Source organism: Arachis ipaensis, chromosome B5 (genome assembly GCF_059453495.1).
Source record: "Arachis ipaensis isolate K30076 ecotype BB chromosome B5, ASM5945349v1, whole genome shotgun sequence".
NCBI lineage: Eukaryota > Viridiplantae > Streptophyta > Magnoliopsida > Fabales > Fabaceae > Arachis > Arachis ipaensis.
Window position 1 is genome coordinate 154,770,111 of NC_142440.1, and position 22,806 is coordinate 154,792,916.

Below are 22,806 nucleotides of genomic sequence, written 5' to 3' on the forward strand. Positions count from 1 at the left end.
TAGAGAAAAAAATTTTATTTTTTATTAAGATATAATTGGACACAGAAGACACACATATCAGACGAATATCAATGAGTGTGTTGTGTTCGAAATGTGTCTGACACTCGAATACAACAACTCAAAAAAGTGTCCTTCTTAAGGGTGGCAACACTACCCGAATCTGTTTGAGACGGATAATTATCCGCCCTCATACCGGAGCTGATTTTTAATGTGGTGGGTTCTTGTGCGGATCAGAGACGGAGTCGGGTTTAAGTTAAACCCACCCCGATAAATATATATATTTTTAATATATAATAATTAATAAAATAATTAATAATATTATATTATATTTATATTTATATTTTAATTTATGTTATGTTTTATATAAATTTTAAAATTTAATTTTATTTATTGGATTTTAATAATTATAGAAGCGGATAAAATAGAAATGAAATAAATACCCGCAAAAATGAATTAAAATTTAATTTTTTACTAATTACGGATGAAAATAAAATAAATTCAATACCAATTATCATAGAACAGAACGTAATCAGAGACAAACACCCGCCCTTCTGGCGGCATTGCCATCCCCTATAACCCCTCTTCATAGCTAATTTCTAATTCGGAAAAGCTCTACATCCATGTATTTTTTACATGGTTGTTAACCAAGTAATTTCCTCCACACGCGTGTCTCCCATCCCTCACTCGTTTGTCATACACGCGCTATATATAACGTGCTGCGACCTAAAGTTTTGCTCAACGTAAACCTTCTATTGCAACGTAAACCTCCTCCTCCTCCTTCTTCTTCTTCTTATTGATCAGCTCGCGTACTTCTTTATTGATCTGCATTGCCTTCGTCGTTCTCCTCTGGTCGCATTCATCTTCTCGTTTTCTTATTTCGATCTGGTTGCATTTATCTTCTTCCTATTCTTCTTCGTTTTCTTCTTCGATCTGCACTTCTGAATTGAAACAATAAATGACTCAACTTCAAATCAGGAGAGCGATTTGGATTACTCTTCTGAAACGAATCAAACTGATAAAGTTTGGATTATTCAATTTTGAATCGAATTGAATACAATGTAATTGCTAATTTGAATTGAATTAAATGGACGGAGGTGTACTGAATTGAATTGAATTGAATTGATAATATGTAAATTATAGGCAGAGTTATTTGAATTTGATTTAATGGATTATGTTTTGTTCACTCAGTACTATACAATTGTTTCACCATGAGTACTGTGTTCGATTCATTCTGCAGAAAGCTATTTGAATTTGATTTTATATAATGGATTATGTTTCGTTCACTCAATACTATACAATTGTATTGTATTCAGTTCACCATGAGTACTATGTTCGGTTCGCCATGAATACTGTGTTCGGTTCATTCTGTAGTATTCAAAACTCTTCTTCCTCACCTTCTACTGCTTCTTCACCAGAGAGAGAATGATGAGAAGACAAAAAATTACAGCAGCAACAACAACAAAAGAACAACGATAAGGAGAAAACACGTGAAGAAAAAGGAACGCGAAAAAGAAAGAGAAGGAGGAGAAGGAGGAACGCGAAGAAGAAGGCGAAGAAGAAGACGCTCCGTGCGTAAATGAGCGTGAAAAGAGGAAGAAGAAGAAGTGCAGGAAAAGAAGAAAGAGCGTGGGGAGAAAGAGGGTTGGGAAGAGCGATTTCGTGTGTGTTGGGCGCGTGTATTTCACGTTTCATTTAATGGTACTGAATTTTTTTGGTGTTAGACCAACTTGATTACATGGTTATCTGTTTCTAATTTTGAGAAGATACCTACAGCAATTAGTTAATTAATACTTTGTGAAGACCGAGTCTTCACCAGCCACTATCACTGCCGCAATGCCCATCCATATCACCACCTTCAATGCCATGAATTTCATACCCTTCCGGCGAGAGTAGCTGCTGCGTTCTTCACTCATCAATGTTGCGTTCATCAGCAAAAGCTTCTCTGCGCTTCTTTCGGCAGCAATCTCAATCTCAATTTGGTAATCTTTCTCATCCCAAACCCTACCTTATTCCCATTACTCTCTCTTATACCACTGATATTGATGCCATCAAGGACAGACCCCTTCTCCTATATTCTATTAGGAATCTCCAAAACCTTGATTCAGCTTTGCATCTCTTTCACAAGATGGTTTCCATGAACCCTTTGCCATCTGTGAGGGACTTTACCTTATTGTTTAGCTCTATTGTTAAGATGAAGCATTACACAGCTGCCATTTCGTTAATCAAACACTTGTTCTCCTTAGGACTCAAATCTAATATCTATACACTCAGTATTGTTGTCAATTGTCTGTGCCATTTGAATCACACTCCCTTTGCCTTCTCTGTGGTTGGGACGATGTTCAAAATCGGCTTGGAGCCCGATGTGGTCACATTTAACACCATTGTTAATGGTCTTTGTATTGAAGGCAATGTGGATTATGCTATTTTGTTTGTTGACCACATGGATAACATGGGATATCAACCCGACGCCCACACGATTGGAGCAGTTATAAATGGATTGTGCAAGATGGGCGACACCCCTGCTGCCATTGCCATTCTAAGGAACACGGAAACAAGAAACTGCAAAGCAAGGGTTACTGTTGCCGGTTATACCACAATTGTGGATAGTCTTTGCAAGGATGGGATGGTATCCGAGGCTTTGAGTCTATTCTCGGAAATGACAACAAAAGGTCTTCAACCCGATACCATCACTTACAATCGCTTGATTCAAGGACTCTGTACTTTCAGCAGATGGCAGGAGGCTGCGTCTTTACTGAGCGAGAGAAAACAAAAGGGAATTATGCCGGATACGCATACTTTTACTATTTTAATGGATGCTCTTTGTAAAGAGGGAAAGATTTCAAGTGCTAGAGCCATACTTGGTCAAATGGTTAGAATGGGAAAGGAGCCTGATGTTGTCACCTATAACTCAATGATTGCTGGTTTTTGTTTCCAAAGTCAAATGGAGGAGGCCATGAAAGTATTTGATTTGATGGTTCACAAGGGATGCCTACCGAACAGCAACACTTATACTTCATTAATCCATGGGTGGTGCAAGATCAAAAGCATTGATAAGGCTATTTATCTATTGGATGAAATGGTCCATAAAGGTTTAAATCTGAATGTTGTGACTTGGAATACTCTTATCCATGGATTTTGCAAAGTGGGTAAACCGTTAGCTGCTAAAGAATTGTTTTTTACAATGCACAAATTTGGTCAATATCCTGATCTATCGAGCTGTGCCACTATATTGGATGGCCTATTCAAATGTCATTTGTTTTCTGATGCAATATCATTATTTAGAGAAATTGAGAAGAATAATTTGGATCTTAATATTGAAATTTACAATGTGGTGCTCGATGGAATGTGCCGTGCTGGAAAACTGAATGATGTGTGTGAACTCTTCTCTTATCTGCCAGCAAAAGGCTTGAAACCTGATGTATATACTTATACAATCATGATCCAAGGTCTATGTTGGGAAGGACTTCTGATTGATGCTGAAGAGTTACTGATGAGTATGGAAGAGGATGGCTGCTTGCCCAATTCCTGCACATATAATGTATTGGTTCAAGGATTACTGAGAAGAAATGATGTTTCGAAGTCAGTAAAATATCTTCGGATTATGAAAGAAAAAGGTTATGCAGCAGATGCTAGAACCATGGAATTTCTTGTAGATTACCTCTCTACGCACAAAGGAGAGAATGCTTTTCAAGAACTTGTGCAGAAAATTGTTTGAATATATCAATATAACCTCTTAATTGTTTCTTTGAATTGAGGATTTGATGTTTGTGTAAAAACTAAAAACTGATACTCGCATGCTGCTTTTTGTTTTCAAATTGGACCCAGCAGAGCAAGAATCTCCTTCCTGAGAAGGTTATGCAATGTATTATTCTAGTCATGTACTTCGTTTTAAATACGAATATATTAAGGTACAATTTGGAAAACAACTTAATTAAACATTTAAACTTCTTTTAAAAAAATAGTCTAAACAATAAATGCTTATATTAAAAGTAACTTATAAATAAGTTATTTTGTATTTAATTTTTTAGTTCTAGAAGTATTTATTTTAAAAGGAATATGATAAAAAGTTTTTTATTATATGAAAAGTAATTTTTTTTAACTTCTCTATAAGCACTTAAATAGTTTTTAAAAAAATTATAATTTAGTTTTGAAAATTGTACCAGACAAATATTACTACTTTTTATAAGTTAAAATTTCAAAAATGTAACTTTTTTTAAACTTTCTAAACGGATTTTAAAAAAGATTATTTTTTAAACACATATTAAATATATTATAAAAAAGTCACCAAAAAAAATATATTATAAAATAATGTAATGATTTCATAATATTTATGCTCGTACAAAAATATAATTGATACGATAAAATAATTATTTAAAATTTTATTTAAATTATAATATTCTAGATTTAAATAATACTTTATGTTTATGTCTTTTTTTACTATGTGGTTGCGATGCAAAAGTGGAAAAACAAATACTAAATTTGGCCTAGATTTTTTCAGTTTTTCCATAAACCTCCTTTTCGTTGGTCGATTGAGATTTTGACCTTCCAATCCCTCTTGAAAGGGGCCATGAACTCTTCTCTTTGCTAGTATTAATGTATTATGGTACTCTTTGGTTATGGAGAAACAAGTTCATTTTCGATAGAATTAAGGCTTTTTAAGAAGAGAAAATTCATGAGTTTGCTTTTTATTTAGTCAAGAAGTATCATTTATCTCAAACTGAATTTATTCGAGTAAAGAAAAAAGTTGGGACCTTTGAGAAAATGCTTATCAAATAGTATCCTCCAATTCATCCCTTCATAAAAGCTCAATTTGGATGGTTTAGTTAACAAAGAAGGAAAACTGCTTGTGGAAGTATCCTAAAAAACCATACTAGAAGATTTACGTATTTTAGTGCCAACTTAGGATATTGATACTGACTTGTACACATAAATTAACCTCTCTTAGCCATAATTTACAATATAATTATCATATTTTTTTACGTTATTTTTTGTGCATCTCTTATATTTCGATACTGATTTGGCTGGTTCAACTCTTTATAAAATTATTTTTCTGTAATTTTTTTTCTTGGACAGTTAATCCACGTTGTTCATAAAAAAATTAAGTTTATTATTATATGTTATTTTTTGAAAATATTAAAAGGGTAAAAAATAAAAAATTATTTAAAAATTAAGAAAACAATAAAAATAATAAGTTAGATTTACTGATTATTTTTTTAAATGAAATATAAAGTTATTTTATATTAATTTATAGGGTTAAATTTATCAAAATACTACATTATAATAAAAATAGTCATTAAAATAGTGTTTTATATATATATATATATATATATATATATTTCTCTTAATTTCATATTTTTATTTAAATAATTAATTAATAAAATAATCAATAATACTATATTAAAATAATTAAACTCAAAGAATAATAAAATTTGTTTATATTAATATAATAACAAATTTTCATCAAATACAAATTCGTAATCATATCTCTAATATTTTCTAAACTTTCATTGTACACATTGTACGTTTAAGTTATTGTTTACACATTGTTCAAAAATTTTGTTGGTTACCTATACTTTTCCTTTTGAATTTTCTGAAAGTACAACAGCCGTACAGCAATTAATTAACCTTTGCCAAGATTCTTCACCAATAACTGTCACTATCACCGCCGGGATCCCCATCCATATCACCACCTTCATCGCCATGAATTGCATACCCGTGTGGCGAGCGTAGCTGCCATGCTCTCTCATCAATGATGTTGCGTTCATCAACAAGAGTTTCTCTGCGCTTCTTTCGGCGGCAATCTGAATCTCAATTTGGTACTTTTTCTCATCCCAGACCCTTCCTTTTTCCCATTACTCTCTCTTATACCACTGATATTGATACCATCAAGGACAGACCCCATCTCGTAAATTCTATTAGGAATCTCCAGAACCTTGATTCTGCTCTGCATCTGTTTGACAAAATGGTTTCCATGAACCCTTTGCCATGCGTGAATGACTTTAACTTTTTGTTTAGCTCTATTGTTAAGATGAAGCATTACACAGCTGCCATTTCGTTAATCAAACACTTGTTCTCCTTAGGACTCAAATCTAATATCTATACACTCAGTATTGTTGTCAATTGTCTGTGCCGTTTGAATCACACTCCCTTTGCCTTCTCTGTGGTTGGGACGATGTTCAAAATCGGCTTGGAGCCCCATGTGGTCACATTGAACACCATTGTTAATGGTCTTTGTATTGAAGGCAATGTGGATTATGCTATTTTGTTTGTTGACCACATGGATAACATGGGATATCAACCCGACGGCCACACGTTTGGAGCAATTATAAATGGATTGTGCAAGATGGGCAACACCCCTGCTGCCATTGCCATTCTAAGGAAGACGGAAACAAGAAACTGCAAATCAAGTGTTACTGTTGCGGGTTATACCGCAATTGTGGATAGTCTTTGCAAGGATGGGCTGGTATCCGAGGCTTTGAGTCTATTCTCCGAAATGACAACAAAAGGTCTTCAACCCGATACTATCACTTACAATCGCTTGATTCAAGGACTCTGTACTTTCAGCAGATGGCAAGAGGCTGCGTCTTTACTCAGCGAGAGGAAACAAAAGGGAATTATGCCGGATACTCATACTTTTAATATTTTAGTGGATTCTCTTTGTAAAGAGGGAAAGATTTCAAATGGTAGAGCCATACTTGGTCAAATGGTTCGAATGGGAGAGGAGCCTGATGTTGTCACCTATCACTCAATGATTGCTGCTTATTGTTACCAAAATCAAATGGAGGAGGCCATGAAAGTATTTGATTTGATGGTTCACAAGGGATGCCTACCAGACGTCAACACGTATACTACATTAATCCATGGATGGTGCAAGATCAAAAGGATTAATAAGGCTATTTATCTCTTGGATGAAATGATCAATAATGGTTTAAATCTGGATGTTGTGACTTGGAATACTCTTATCTATGGATTTTGCAAAGTGGGTAAACCGTTAGCGGCTAAAGAATTGTTTTTTACAATGCACAAATTTGGTCAATGTCCTGATGTATTCAGCTGTGCCCTTATATTGGATGGCCTATTCAAATGTCATTTGTCTTCTGATGCAATATCATTATTTAGAGAAATGGAGAAGAATAATTTGGATCTTAATATTGAAACGTATAATGTGGTGCTCGGTGGGATGTGCCATGCCCGAAAACTAAATGATGCACTAGAACTCTTCTCTAGTCTGCCAGCAAAAGGCTTGAAACCTGATCAATATACATATACAATAATGATCCAAGGTCTATGTAGGGAAGGACTTCTGATTGATGCTGAAGAGATGCTGATGAATATGGAAGAGCATGGCTGCTTGCCAGATAGCTGCACATATAACGTCTTCATCCAAGGATTACTACGACGAAATGCTGTTCTGAAGTCAATTAAATATTTTCAGATTATGAAAGACAAAGGTTTTGCAGCAAATGCTACAACCATGGAATTGCTTGTAGATTACCTCTCTACGCACAAAGAAGAGAATGCTTTTCAAGAATTTGTGCAGAAAATTGTTTGAATATATCAATATAACCTCTTAGTTCTTTATTTGAATCGAGGATTTGATGTTTGTGCAGAAACTGATACTTCCATGCTGCTTTTTGTTTTCAAATTGGCCACAGATCAAAATTTTCCTTCTTGAGAAGGTTATGCATTACGTTACTCTAGTCAGTTATAAGCTTCATTCATATGGAATTTTACGGAACAAGGTAAAATTTTATGATATAAGAATATTTATATTTAATATAGTATTTATTAATATATTTTTAAATTTAAATTAAATAATTCTTTGAAAAGATATTATATTAAATAATTTAAAATTACTTTATAATTTAACATAAATTATTTTCATTTAATTTTTTCATTTAAAAACATTAAAAACCAAAGCCGTAGAAAATATTACAAGAAAATAAATATGTATTTTATAAGGAGTAAAAACTTATTTAAACTTTTAAAAATTTAGTTATTTAAGTTACGGCTAATAATAGGGCATTTTGATTCATTTTTAACCAAAAAATTCCTAATAAGTTTCGGTATCCTCAAATTTTATTTTTTTTTTTCCAAAGATAATAGGTTATATTTCATTAATTATTAAAAAATGAAATACAAAGATGTCCAAAAGCAGGACAGCATAATAAAAAGTGAGGATTTCTCAAAAACACTACACTGAAGGTATTCATCCGACGGTGCGTGATCGAAAAACGAAGAAAAATCTTAAAGAAGAAAGAATGATAAATCCAATTGCATGCAACTAAGAGCTTGTCTCATGGAGATGACGACCTAAACTGAGAGTTCTTTGGATTTCACGGAGCAACTTGACAGAGCTTGCTAGAATGGCAGACGGCATAGAAGTAGAACCTTCAAAAATCAACTGGTTGCGAGCTTTCCAGCAGTTCCAGCAAATGATGGCAAGCAATTGAGGATTACGGTCAGCATTCTTCAACGGGTTAAGTATCTCTGTTGATGCAGTCCACCATGTCCAAAAGTCGTTAGAACTCTGAGGGGGAAGACAGTCACGAAGATAACTCTGAGACCATACGTCTTTAATTCTAGAGCAATCGATTAAACAATGAGTGACTGTTTCTGTTGCTTCATGACAGCAGGGGCATATTGGTGATATAGATGGGATGCGGTGATGAATCTGAACAAGCACCGGAAGTCGGCCATGGAGAGCTTTCCAGATAAATAGCTTAATTTTGTGAGGCGAGTTCAACTTCCATAGATCAATCCACGGCTTTTTCTGTTGCATATAATTAGGGCAAAGCTCCAGAGGCGGATGGTAAAATAAATAGCCAATTCTGTAACCTGAAGCTGTATCATATTGCTTGAATTTGTTCAAATCCCATTGCAATTTGTCCCTACCCTGCTGAATTTTAACTGACAATGAGTATCCTCAAATTTTATGCAGATAAACTTTTTTAAATTTGTATATTATATGTTAAATTTTGATGGTTAAACTATATAATTCGATCAAAGTCCCAAAAGCAAAAGTTGCATCGGTTTGGTCAACCAGACATCAAACTACCAAATTTAAACTACCATTGTGGAATCTCTAAAGGATGAAGGGTTCCTGATGGTCTCTGATGTTCGATTTTAAATTTTTAACCTTTTGACATGTCAAATATTTAGATACATGCAATGCCACATCATTCTTCATTCCTGGCCACCAGAACATCGACTTCAGATCTTGATACATTTTGGTACTTCCTGGATGGATTGAAAACCTGCTCTTATGAGCTTCCTTCAAGATACATTGTCGCAGGTTTTCGACGTCTGGCACAATAATTCGGTTCTTCAACCTCCATAAACCATCCTTATCTTTTCACACTCTCCACTGTTTTTCCTACTTAATCGCTGGCAATACTTTACGTAATGCTTCACCATCTTGATGAGCCTTCAGAAGTTTTGATTTAAAATCACTTGAAATTTACAACTAACTCAAACATAGAATTTCGGATTCTTCCCTAACTCCCAGTTTCATCACTGCTTCTACCTTAGTAGGATCCATAGCTATTCCCTGTTTGCTCACTACGTGACCGAAAAACTTCACCTCACTCTTCCAAAACTCACATTTAGATAACTTAGCATATAACTTCATGTCTTTCAGAATTTGCAGCACAGTTCGCAAGTGATCAGCATGCTCCTCTTCAGTCTTAGAGTAAATAAGAATATCATCAATGAAGACAATAACAAACTTGTTCAGGTACGGCTAGAAAATCCTGTTCATATAATCCATGAATACTGCTAGAGCATTAGTTAATCCGAAAGACATCATCGTATATTCATAATGACCATATCCTGTTCTAAAGGCATTTTTCAGAATATCTTCATCTCTAACCCTTATCTGATGATACCCGGATCGCAGATCAATCTTAGAGAATATACCGGCACCCTGTAACTGATCCATTAGGTCGTCGATTCTAGGTAATGGATACTTATTCTTCACAGTAACTTTATTCAGTTGCCGATAATCAACACACAAGCACATACTTCCGTCCTTCTTCTTTACCAGTAACACTGGCGCTCCCCACGGAGAAATACTTGGTCGAATGAAGTTCTTACCCAACAGATCTTCCAGCTAAGCTTTCAGTTCAGCTATTTCTAAAGGTGACATTCTTTAAGAAGTAATCAAAATCAGACCGGCTCCAAGCACCAATTCAATTGCGAATTTAACCTCCCGATTAGGTGAAAATTCATTAATATCATCCGGAAATACGTCTGGAAATTCACATACAACCGGAATTTACTCTAAACTCTGATCATCACCTGATACTCCCGCAGTTAATAACATAATACCCTGACATTCATTCCCAGAACAATTTACTATCATAGAGTTCAAATAGTAACTATTCATCACAACTGGCACTTCCGACCCTTCCGGCATAAACTGTACTGACTTCTCAGAACAATCAAGTAAAACATGATTCTTAGATAACAAATCCAATCCCAAGATGAGATCAAGACCAGTCATCGGCAAACAAATCAAATCATGTACAAATTCACGTTGTTGTACTCGAAATGGAACTTGTGGACATCCTAACCTAGTCACCATAGCTTCATGAGTAGCATTATGCACTTTTAAATCATAACCTAAAACCACCATTCTCAATCCTAGTTCATTTTCCTTTTCAAATGCAATAAATGAATGTGTTGCTCCTGAATCAAATAAAGCATTTAAGATTTTACCAGCCATTTCGCAGTTACCTCTAATCAGTATCTCAAATCCCTCAGCACCTACTGCAGAAGTGGTGTACACTCTCCCTGGCTGCTGTATCCTACCAGTCTCATATTTCTTCTTCTCCGGACAATTACTAACCAAGTGCCCGGGCTGTTCACAAAAATAGCATACCCCAAGTCCTGATCTGCACGGAACTCCAGGATGATACTTTCCACACCTCAGATAGCTCAAATCATGTTGTGCCTGCTTTCCAAACCTTCTTCCTTGATTAACATTAGTATTCGGCCTTCTGTAATTACTCTGCCTTGATTCTGCTGCGGGACAAAGCCTCCACGCTTGAAATTTCTACCTCTCAGAGCAAAGTTTCTCCCTGGAGTCCTCTGAAAAGGCACCCTCAAACTTCCTTTCTCTGCTGCCGCCTTCCTCACACATTCCTCAGCCACCCTACTCTTATTCACCAATTCAGAAAATACTCTAATCTCCATTAGTGCAACGAAGCTCAGAATATCACTCTGAAGACCTCCCTCATACTTAATACATTTCCACTCAGCAAAATATTCAAGTGCACCTTGACAGATACGAGAAAAATGACATAAATCCTCAAACCTGCTAGTATACTCAGTAACAGTCATTTGGCCTTGCTTTAATTGCATCAATTCAAGTTCCTTGGCGTTTCTGATCAAATTAGAAAAGTATTTCTTATAGAACTCTGTTCAAAAGACCTCCCAAGGAATTGCAGCGCCATCGAGCTGCAGGATACGTCGTGTTCCCTGCCACCAATACTGAGCCTCTCCTTGCAGCTGATAAGTTCCAAATTCAACCCATTGCTCTTCAGGGACCTGTTGAGCCTGCAGTGCCCGTTCCATTTCCTGAATCCAATTGTCTGCATCAGTGGGATTTGAGGTTCCCCTGAAGGTCGGAGGGTGAACTTTCAGAAATGTTCCAAGTGTCATAGGGCCTTCTTCATCATTATTGTTCCCGTGATTACTCTGGTTTATCTGATTACCCAGTGCCTCGGCTGTCGCCTGCATAGCTGCAGCCATATTTTCCAGGGCAGCCATAAAGTCTACTGGATCATTCCCTGCCAGGCCAGGAGTAACGATGCCAATCCTACCTCTACCTCGCCCACGACCGCGTCCGCTAGTCGACATCTGGTCCCTATACACAGCAAACAAGTGATATTAAGTTGATCAGTCTCAATATCACAGGTCTAATGCTTTAAGTTCCAAATGCACGCTCACAAACGTTTATGCTATGTATATCAGTCAGATATCCTAATAGCACATAGAATCATATACAGAGAATGCACAGAAGCATATCAGTCCGTCTGTCAGGCTCTATAGGAACCGAACTGCTCTGATACCATAATGTAACACCCTACCACACTCATCTTTATGCTTAAGCCGTAAAACAGAGGTGATGTGGTATTACGACCTCTAAAATAAAAAGTGTACATGTAATAACAAAAGAATATAATAAACTAGGAGCCTTGAATACTTCATGCGTACGCGTGGGAGTGCAAAAAGGCAGCTCGCGCGCGCATCCCCTTATCATGCATACGCGTAACTGAATACTTCATGTCACGCGTACGCGTGGGCCATGCGTACGCGTGGACATGCATTGCTAGTCCTTTACGCGTATGCATAAGGCTACTCGCGTACGCACAGTTAAAAATTTCATGCCATGCGTACGCGTGGGCGTACGTTTTCCGAAAAACCTGATTCAGTTGAAAACTGCAAAATTGCCTGTTTCAAACCAAAATTTCTGTCGAGCATAAATTAATCATTTTAAATCGTTTTTCATCCGTTCTTCGAATGGCATAAACTTCATGAATCCAATTTTCATTTAAAATAAGTTAGAAACAAGTTGAGGGTCCGAAAGTCAAATTATAGCTTGCCGAAGTTTGGCCCAAAACCAAGTTTTGCAAAACTCCCCAAACCTCTTTTTCATTCAAAAGTTCCATTCTATTCACTACCAAACCTGCCAATTCAACACAACATACCCTTCCTCATCACTATAACAATCACCACAATAATTATATTTCAAATCATCAACAAATTCATCAAATTACCACTAACCATCAAGCATCATTAACCATAAATTTACATCCTCAAATCTTTAATCAACAAACTTATCAATTCATTAATTAGTTAACAATCACCAAACCAAAACCAACTAGTTAACAAGATACTAAGCAATAATTATATACACATACATTTCAGCCTATCCTATAGTCATCTAACCTAAGTTTTCACAGAACATTATATATTAAATGCAAGAAACCTAAATCATACATTGGCCGGTTTCCTCGTAGTGATCAAGGAAACTTATTAAAACCAACACAAGCCCAGAAACCCCAACAAAATACTAGTGTTCAGCTTCCTCCAAGTTTCAATATCCACAATTTCAAACTCCAAGTATTTATTTACAACCTAATACACATTCGTAACACATATATACCCAAGGCATAAATTTAGTAAATTAAATAGGATTTATGGTATCCTCACCTTACCCAAACTTCATATAAGTAAGGATGAACGTTTTCCTCAAGCTAATTGGATCCTAGAACATCAAAGAGCAAAGAAATTCAATACCTCCACTTAATTTAATAAAAATTGGGGAAGAAAAGGCTGAGAGTGAATAAGCGGGTTACCTATGAAATTGTTCCGGTAAAAATGCAGAACTCGTTGCAGTGGTCACGTGGCCGCAAACGGTACGGCGATCGGAGCTCGGACGGAAGAATTACGGTGATTTGAATTTGCCGTAAGAGGGTTGGGGGTTTCTTCTCTTCTTCTCCCCTGTGTATTGCTTTCAGTGTTCTTGCTGAAATGGGGAAGAAGAAACCGTGCTTCATTTAGGGTGTGTTTGACAAACACGTTGGGGAGGAGAGAAGCACGTTTGAGCTTCTTGAAAGCTTCACTTTTATGTTTGGCCATTTTTATTTTCCTGAACGCAGAATTGATTCTGCTTCTGAACGCACGTTCAGGAGAAGCTAAAATTTGTAGCTTCTGCGTTTCACGTTCATGGTTGCTTATTGTCTTTGGAAAATTAGGTGAAAATTTTATTTCTTTTTTACCAATCCTACCCTTCATTTTTTTCTATAAAAAGGATACCACTAACTATTACCTTCACAATAATTCTTTATAGTTTTTCCTACTTCTTCATAGTTCTTAGTTACAATTTTTTTTTCATTAAAATAGTTCAAATTTATTTTAATCACTAGCAAATTAAATATTTTAATTTTTTTATTATTTTTAATACTCATTTTCATATTTAAATTTTTATGTTTTTATTGTATTTTTTACTTATATTTTTTTATTTATATGATAAATATTTTTATATTATTTATGTAGTGTTCTGATTTCTCATGTTATGTTTTTATAAGTTTTTTTTATTATTTACTATACTATTTTTTATAGATATATTTTTTATTAAATCTTTTTTTAATTTTTGTTTGGCTTTGTTCATATAATTATTTATTTATTTTATTGTATTTCTTTTATTCATATGACAAATGTTGTTGACCTTATTTTAAAGATATTTTTATTATTTTTTTCATATGAATTCTTTTTTTTCTATCATTTCCTGCATTATATTTATGTTGTGTATGAAATTTTTTTATTTTTTATTTGATTTTATTCATACGAATTTTATTTACTTTTTATTGTATTTTTTTGTTCATATGATATATGTTGATTTTATGGAATTTTTATTATTTCTTATCTGTATGATTTTTTTCTATTTTTTGATGTACTTTATTTTTGTTTTGTATTAATTTTTTTATTTTTTATTATGACTTTATAAAATTTGTAATTATAATTATTATATACTACGTTTATTATCAAAATTTTGTATAATATAAATTATCTATGATCATATAAAAAAGGACAAAATAAATAAAAAATTAATTATAAGTAACAATAAAGCCATAAATAATGAAAATTTATAGTCCAAAATAATACTAAATTAAAGAGTACTAATAGTACTAGAAAAATTATAGAATATTTTCTTTTTGTTTGATATTATAAAATTTATAGTACTCTCTTTCATTTTTTTTATTGTATTTATTTTATTTATATGATAAATATTTTTTATATTATTTTTGTTAGTATTCTGATTTTGTATACATATAAAAAAATTATTTAAATTGATGTCTCTTTTAGTAATTTTTTATCTAAAAGTAATTTTGAGTAGTATAATCCAAACAATATTTGTTTTACTATAATCAATTTTGATATAAAGATTGTCAAACATAAATCACGTTAACCCAAACTTACTTTTCATCAAAATCAATTTTACAAAATCAATTTTATGCAAACTCCCGTTTGCAAACTCCCGTTTGCAAACTGCAATCCAAACACACTTAAGCGTGTTGGCCGGTTGGGCTTGGTTCAACCAATTCGGCCCGTTCGGTGCAATCTTGGGTCGAATTTTTTAAAATTAGTGTCAAAATTCTCGTTTCGATGAGCTCTATCCTAATTTAATATAATATTCACATTTCTAATTTTCTTTATTAAGAATTAATTTATTGACTAATTATCTATTAATTTAACAGGATTTACATTACAGTTTAAAATATCATTTAATATAATTTTTTGATATTATAAAATTTTTTTGAATAATAATTAAGTTTAATGAATAAAAAATACTCATATATTTTATATTTATATGTTTTATATTTAATTATTTAAAAATAAAAAATTTTGTTGTCATTTAAAATATTGTATATTAGAGTATTGTTATTTAAAACATTTAATTATGTACTAAAATATTCTGTATTTATTAGAATCTATCAATACTCTTTTTTTATATTAATTTTTGATTTCCATCAAATATAATCTAATGATTTATTTAAATGTGACATATCTAATAAACGCATAATTATTATGCTTATTTTAGACATACTCTTTTTTAATTATGGAGAATTAAGTTTGTCTTTAAGAAAAATGTAAGGCTCTTTAAGAAGAGAAAATTCATGAGTTCATTTTTTATTTAGTGAAGGAATATCATTTATCCCAAACTGAATTTGCTCAAATTTATTTAGTGAAACCCACCCTGATAAATATATATACTTTTAATATATAATATATAATATATATAATAATTAATAAAATAATTAATAATATTATATTATATTTATATTTTTATTTTAATTTATGTTATATTTTATATAAATTTTAAAATTTTATTTTATTTATTAGATTTTAATAGTTATAGAAGCAGATAAAATAGAAATGAAATAAATACCCGCAAAAACGAATTAAAATTTAATTTTTTACTAATTACGGATTAAAATAAAATAAATTGAATACCAATTATCATGGAACAGAACGTAATCAGAGACAATTAGACAAACACCCGCCCTCCCGGCGGCATTGCCATCCCCTATGACCCCTCTTCATAGCTAATTTCTAATTTTCAGAAGGTACCTACAGCAATTAATTAATTAATAGTTTAATACTTTGTGAAGACCGAGTCTTCACCAATAGCAGCCACTATCACCACCTTCAATGCCATGAATTTCATACCCTTGCGGCGAGAGTAGCTGCTGCGTTCTTCGCTCATCAATGATGTTGCTTTCATCAACAAAAGCTTCTCTGCGCTTCTTTCGGCAGCAATCTCAATCTCAATTTGGTACTCTTTCTCATCCCAAACCCTACCTTATTCCCATTACTCTCTCTTATACCACTGATATTGATGCCATCAAGGATAGACCCCGTCTCGTAGATTCTATTAGGAATCTCCAGAACCTTGATTCTGCTCTGCATCTGTTTGACAAAATGCTTTCCATGAACCCTTTGCCATCTGTCAAGGACTTTAACTTTTTGTTTAGCTCTATGGTTAAGATGAAGCATTACACAGCTGCCATTTCGTTAATCAAACACTTGTTCTCCTTACGACTCAAATCTAATATCTATACACTCAGTATTGTTGTCAATTGTCTGTGCCGTTTGAATCACACTCCCTTTGCCTTCTCTGTGGTGGGGACGATGTTCAAAATCGGCTTGGAGCCCAATGTGGTCACATTGAACACCATTGTTAATGGTCTTTGTATTGAAGGCAAGGTGGATCTTGCTATATGGTTAGCTGACCACATGGATAACTTGGGGTATCAACCCAACAGCCGCACCTTTGGAGCAATTATAAATGGATTGTGCAAGATGGGCAACACCCCTGCTGCCATTGCCATTCTAAGGAAGGCAGAAACAAGAAAGTGCAAACCAAGTGTTGATGTTACGGGTTATAATGCAATTGTGGATAGTCTTTGCAAGGATGGGCTGCTATCTGAGGCTTTGAGTCTATTCTCGGAAATGACAACGAAAGGTATACAACCCAGTACTATCACTTACAATGGCTTGATTCAAGGGCTCTTTACTTTCAGCAGATGGCAGGAGGCTGCGTCTTTACTCAGCGAGAGGAAACAAAAGGGAATTATGCTGGATACGCATACTTTTAATATTTTAATGGATGCTCTTTGTAAAGAGGGAAAGGTTTTGAGTGCTAGAGCCATACTTGGTCAAATGGTTCGAATGGGAAAGGAGCCTAATGTTGTCACCTATAACTCAATGATTGCTGCTTATTGTTCCCAAAATCAAATGGAGGAGGCCATGAAAGTATTTGATTTGATGGTTCACAAGGGATGCGTACCAGAAGTCTACACTTATAATTCATTAATCCATGGATGGTGCAAGATCAAAAGGATTAATAAGGCTATTTATCTCTTGGATGAAATGATCGATAAAGGTTTAAATCTGAATGTTGTGACTTGGAATACTCTTATCCATGGATTTTGCAAAGTGGGTAAACCGTTAGCTGCTAAAGAATTGTTTTTTACAATGCACAAATTTGGTCAATATCCCGATCTATCGAGCTGTGCCACTATATTGGATGGCCTATTCAAATGTCATTTGTTTTCTGATGCAATATCATTATTTAGAGAAATTGAGAAGAATAATTTGGATCTTAATATTGAAATTTACAATGTGGTGCTCGATGGAATGTGCCGTGCTGGAAAACTGAATGATGTGTGTGAACTCTTCTCTTGTCTGCCAGCAAAAGGCTTGAAACCTGATGTATATACTTATACAATCATGATCCAAGGTCTATGTAGGGAAGGACTTCTGATTGATGCTGAAGAGTTACTGATGAGTATGGAAGAGGATGGCTGCTTGCCCAATTCCTGCACATATAATGTATTGGTTCAAGGATTACTGAGAAGAAATGATGTTCCGAAGTCAGTAAAATATCTTCGGATTATGAAAGAAAAAGGTTATGCAGCAGATGCTAGAACCATGGAATTGCTTGTAGATTACCTCTCTACGCACAAAGGAGAGAATGCTTTTCAAGAACTTGTGCAGAAAATTGTTTGAATATATCAATATAGCCTAAAATCATTTGAAAATATCAATATAACCTCTTAGTTCTTTAAAATTATACATTTAAAAAAAAAAAAGAAACGTCATTGAAAGAAAAGAAAAATCTTCTAGCAGTGTGTCCTGATTGCTCTGTACTAAATGCTTAAAAAATTGTATGGCAAGAAATAAAACTAGCACATTAAAGTTTAAAGATTCATTTAAAATTGTATTTGTTGTCTAATTCTACACTTAAATAGTAACATTTTACTTGTTCTCTTTCAGCCTTCATACTAATGCTTCATACAAGAAACTTGTCATGCCATTTTCACTACGCAATGTAATAACAAAATGTTCTATAAGAAATAAAACTTTCTGTACTAAAATTACATATTTTCAATCAAAAGTATCATACGTTCCTCTACTTTCTTAAGTCATGAAGAAAGCATTGATGTTCTAGTGTAGAAACTGATACTTTCATGCTGCTTTTTTTTTTCAAATTGGCCACAGCAGAATAAGAAAGTTATGCGTTACGGTATTCTAGTCATCTACTTCGTTTTAAGCTTCATTCATGGGAATTTTTAAGAATATTTGAATATAATATAGTATTTAATATTGCTATGTGATATTAGCAAAACTTTAGAATGTTCTTCTCGGCTTGGATTTGACACATTGTTTAGACTATGCGAATGTGGAGATTGAAGTGGACTCAGCAGTGACGGTCAAGACTTGAATGAGCTCCACTTTGTTAGACTCTTGTTTTTTTTTGGACGTTAATCCACGTTGTTCATAAAAAAAAAATTGGTTCATTAATATATATTATTTTTTGAAAACATTAAAAGTGCAAGCAATTTTAAAAAATTTTATTTAAAAATTAAGAAAATAATTAAAAAATAAATTAGACTTACTAATTATTTTTCTTCAATGAAATATGAAAAAGTTCTTTTATGTTAATTTATTCTGTTAACTTTATCAAAATACTACATTATAATAAAAAGCAGTCATTAAAATCAGTTTTTTATATTTATTTATATATATGTATATATAATTATATATATTTTTAATAAATAATCAATTAATAGAATAGTTAAATCTGCTATATTAGAATAATTAAACTTACAACATATAAATAATCAAAGAGTAATTCTCCACGTACAAGTGATTTTTAATCTAAGTCATATAAGTTATTTATATTCACGCCGTTTTATGTTTTTTTTGTGCCTCTTTTTCTCTTTTTTCGTAATTTTTCTTTTTCGTTATCTTCGTCATCAACACCATCTAGATTTTTTTTCTAGATTGTCTCTATCATGTGCCTAATCTTTAACCAGCAAAATATTAAAAGATTTTAAGAAGAAATATACTGTCTCTCCCTATATTTGGTGTATTTCTTAAATCCTTTGGGTGTATTTCTTAAATCCTTTAGGTGTATTTCTGTAATCCTTTGGTTTATTTCTGTAACTCTTTAGGTCTGTAATCATTTGGATGTATTTCTGTGTTTGGGTGTATTTTTGTAATCGTTCGGATGTATTTATGAAGTTCCATCATCTTCAAAACAATTTCAAAGCTTGATTTCAGAAACCATGAAAAAAAAAATAAACAGAAGGAGATCGAAGACAAAGAGAGAACGCTTTTCCATACAAGTCATTTATATTCATGTTGTTTTCACTTTTTTTTGTGCCTCTTTTTTTTCTTTTTCTTTCTCCGTGCTTCCTCTTCCTCTTCTTCTTCTTATTCTTTCTCTGTGTCTCTTCTTCTTCTTTTTTTGTAAAAAAGAAAACGAAAGATGAAACACGCGAACATAGTTCAGTAACGCGCGTGTTAGGCCCAACTTGTAAGACTTGTAAACAAAAATTACTTGTATGTGTAGCAATCCTTGTAATCAAATTTATTTACAGTAATGAAATAAAAAAATTCATCAAATACCAAATTCTTCATTTTAATAAACAATTAATTAATAATTAATTTATAATTTTCAGCAGGTACAACTAGGGGTGGAAAAAGGCCAGGCGACCTGCCAGGGGCCTGCAGCCTGGCCTGTGTTTGGCCTGACCTGGCCTGACCTGTTATAAAATAGGTACAGGCCCAGACTCTTTTAAAAGTCTTAATACATTAATAGACCAAGTCCAGGCTCACTAATTAGCTTTATAGGCCTGTCAGGCCTGTCTGGACCTGTTAAAATATAATTAAATATATAAATAATTATTTATTATTAATAAAGTTATGAGGTATTTTAAATTTATTATATTTTATTATAAATATTTTTGTATATTTTAAATATGTTAAAAGTTTAAAATTTTTTACAAATATTAAATATATGATATATTACATATAACTATTTTTATTAAAAAATAATTTTTTTAAATATTATTTTTATTTTTGTAAAAAAAATTAGCAGGCCTTTTAACAGGCTTCAGGCCAAGCCAGGCTGAATAACAGACCAGACCTAGTACTTTATAAAGAGCCTATAACAGGCTGCAGGCCAGGCTCAGCCCAATCAACTGTATGACAGGCCAAGCCTGTTAAGAGCAAAGCCTGGCCTGGCCTGTTTCCACCCCTAGGTACAACAGCCGTACAGCAATTGATTAATGAATACTTTGTGAGGATTCTTCAGTCTTCACCAATCACTGCCGCAAGCCCGCAATCCCCGTCCATATCACCACCTTCATTATCGCCATGAATTTCATACCCTTGCGGCGAGCGTAGCTGCTGCGTTCTTCACTCATCAATGATGTTGCGTTCATCAACAAGAGCTTCTCTGCGCTTCCTTCCGCAGCAATCTCAATTTGGTACTTTTTCTCGTCCCAAACCCTTTCTTGATGCCATCAAGGACAGACCCCATCTCGTAAATTCTATTAGGAATCTCCAGAACCTTGATTCTGCTCTGCATCTGTTTGACAAAATGCTTTCCATGAACCCTTTGCCATGCGTGAATGACTTTAACTTTTTGTTTAGCTCTATTGTTAAGATGAAGCATTACACAGCTGCCATTTCGTTAATCAAACACTTGTTCTCCTTACGACTCAAATCTGATATCTATACACTCAGTATTGTTGTCAATTGTCTGTGCCGTTTGAATCACACTCCCTTTGCCTTCTCTGTGGTTGGGACGATGTTCAAAATCGGCTTGGAGCCCGATGTGGTCACATTTAACACCATTGTTAATGGTCTTTGTATTGAAGGCAATGTGGATTATGCTATTTGGTTTGTTGACCACATGGATAACATGGGATATCAACCCGACGCCCACACGTTTGGAGCAATTATAAATGGATTGTGCAAGATGGGCAACACCCCTGCTGCCATTGCCATTCTAAGGAAGACGGAAACAAGAAACTGCAAACCAAGTGTTGATGTTACGGGTTATAATGCAATTGTGGATAGTCTTTGCAAGGATGGGCTGCTATCTGAGGCTTTGAGTCTATTCTCCGAAATAACAACGAAAGGTATACAACCCAGTACTATCACTTACAATCGCTTGATTCAAGGGCTCTTTACTTTCAGCAGATGGCAGGAGGCTGCGTCTTTACTGAGCGAGAGGAAACAAAAGGGAATTATGCCGGATACGCATACTTTTAATATTTTAATGGATGCTCTTTGTAAAGAGGGAAAGATTTCGAGTGCTAGAGCCATACTTGGTCAAATGGTACGAATGGGAAAGGAGCCCGATGTGGTCACCTATAACTCGATGATTGCTGCTTATTGTTCCCAGGATCAAATGGAGGAGGCCATGAAAGTATTTGATTTGATGGTTCACAAGGGATGCGTACCAGAAGTCTACACTTATAATTCATTAATCCATGGGTGGTGCAAGATCAAAAGGATTAATAAGGCTATTTATCTCTTGGATGAAATGATCGATAAAGGTTTAAATCTGAGTGTTGTGACTTGGAATACTCTTATCCATGGATTTTGCAAAGTGGGTAAACCGTTAGCTGCTAAAGAATTGTTTTTTACAATGCACAAATTTGGTCAATATCCCGATCTATCGAGCTGTGCCACTATATTGGATGGCCTATTCAAATGTCATTTGTTTTCTGATGCAATATCATTATTTAGAGAAATGGAGAAGAATAATTTGGATCTTAATATTGAAATTTACAATGTGGTGCTCGATGGAATGTGCCGTGCTGGAAAACTGAATGATGCGTGTGAACTCTTCTCTTGTATGCCAACAAAAGGCTTGAAACCTGATCAATATACATATACAATAATGATCCAAGGTCTATGCAGGGAAGGACTTCTGATTGATGCTGAAGAGCTGCTGATGAATATGGAAGAGCATGGCTGCTTGCCAAATAGCTGCACATATAATGTCTTCATCCAAGGATTACTACCACGAAATGATGTTCTGAAGTCAATAAAATATTTTCAAATTATGAAAGAAAAAGGTTTTGCAGCAGAGGCTAGAACCATGGAATTGCTTGTAGATTACCTCTCTAAGCACAAAGGAGAGAATGCTTTTCAAGAATTTGTGCAGAAAATTGTTTGAATATATCAATATAACCTCTTAGTTCTTCATTTGAATTGAGGATTTGATGTTGTGTAGAAACTGATACTTCCATGTTAGCTTTTTGTTTTCAAATTGGACCCAGCAGAGTAAGAATCTCCTTGAGAAGGTTATGCAATGTATAATATATCAACTTTGGTATCAAAGCAAATGATTCAATGATTTAAATATAGTTTAAACTTTAAAGTAAATACGAAGGTGTTAACAATGAGAATTTTACAAAAGGAATGCACAAT

The 22,806-nt window shown here is 34.0% G+C and overlaps 4 protein-coding genes across 4 annotated transcripts; all 4 read left to right on the top strand.

Annotated features, from left to right (window-relative positions):
- The first annotated feature begins 1,794 nt into the window (after positions 1 to 1,794).
- On the top strand, positions 1,795 to 3,757 carry LOC107644647 (uncharacterized). Its single transcript, XM_021103120.2, has 2 exons — positions 1,795 to 1,979; positions 2,406 to 3,757. The coding sequence occupies exons 1-2, from the start codon at positions 1,916 to 1,918 to the stop codon at positions 3,713 to 3,715; spliced, it is 1,374 nt and encodes a 457-aa protein (XP_020958779.1). The 5' UTR covers positions 1,795 to 1,915; the 3' UTR covers positions 3,716 to 3,757.
- A 1,893-nt stretch (positions 3,758 to 5,650) lies between these two features.
- Positions 5,651 to 7,587, top strand: LOC107644646 (uncharacterized). Its single transcript, XM_088488134.1, has 2 exons — positions 5,651 to 5,816; positions 6,081 to 7,587. The coding sequence occupies exons 1-2, from the start codon at positions 5,750 to 5,752 to the stop codon at positions 7,550 to 7,552; spliced, it is 1,539 nt and encodes a 512-aa protein (XP_088344260.1). The 5' UTR covers positions 5,651 to 5,749; the 3' UTR covers positions 7,553 to 7,587.
- An 8,691-nt stretch (positions 7,588 to 16,278) lies between these two features.
- Positions 16,279 to 18,241, top strand: LOC110262656 (uncharacterized). Its single transcript, XM_021103124.2, has one exon. It carries the CDS (start codon positions 16,279 to 16,281, stop codon positions 18,079 to 18,081), a length of 1,803 nt encoding a protein of 600 aa, XP_020958783.1. The 3' UTR covers positions 18,082 to 18,241.
- Positions 18,242 to 20,629: 2,388 nt separating this feature from the next.
- LOC107644648 (uncharacterized) lies at positions 20,630 to 22,612 on the top strand. Its single transcript, XM_021103125.2, has 2 exons — positions 20,630 to 20,849; positions 21,243 to 22,612. The coding sequence occupies exons 1-2, from the start codon at positions 20,789 to 20,791 to the stop codon at positions 22,550 to 22,552; spliced, it is 1,371 nt and encodes a 456-aa protein (XP_020958784.1). The 5' UTR covers positions 20,630 to 20,788; the 3' UTR covers positions 22,553 to 22,612.
- The last annotated feature ends 194 nt before the right edge of the window (positions 22,613 to 22,806 follow it).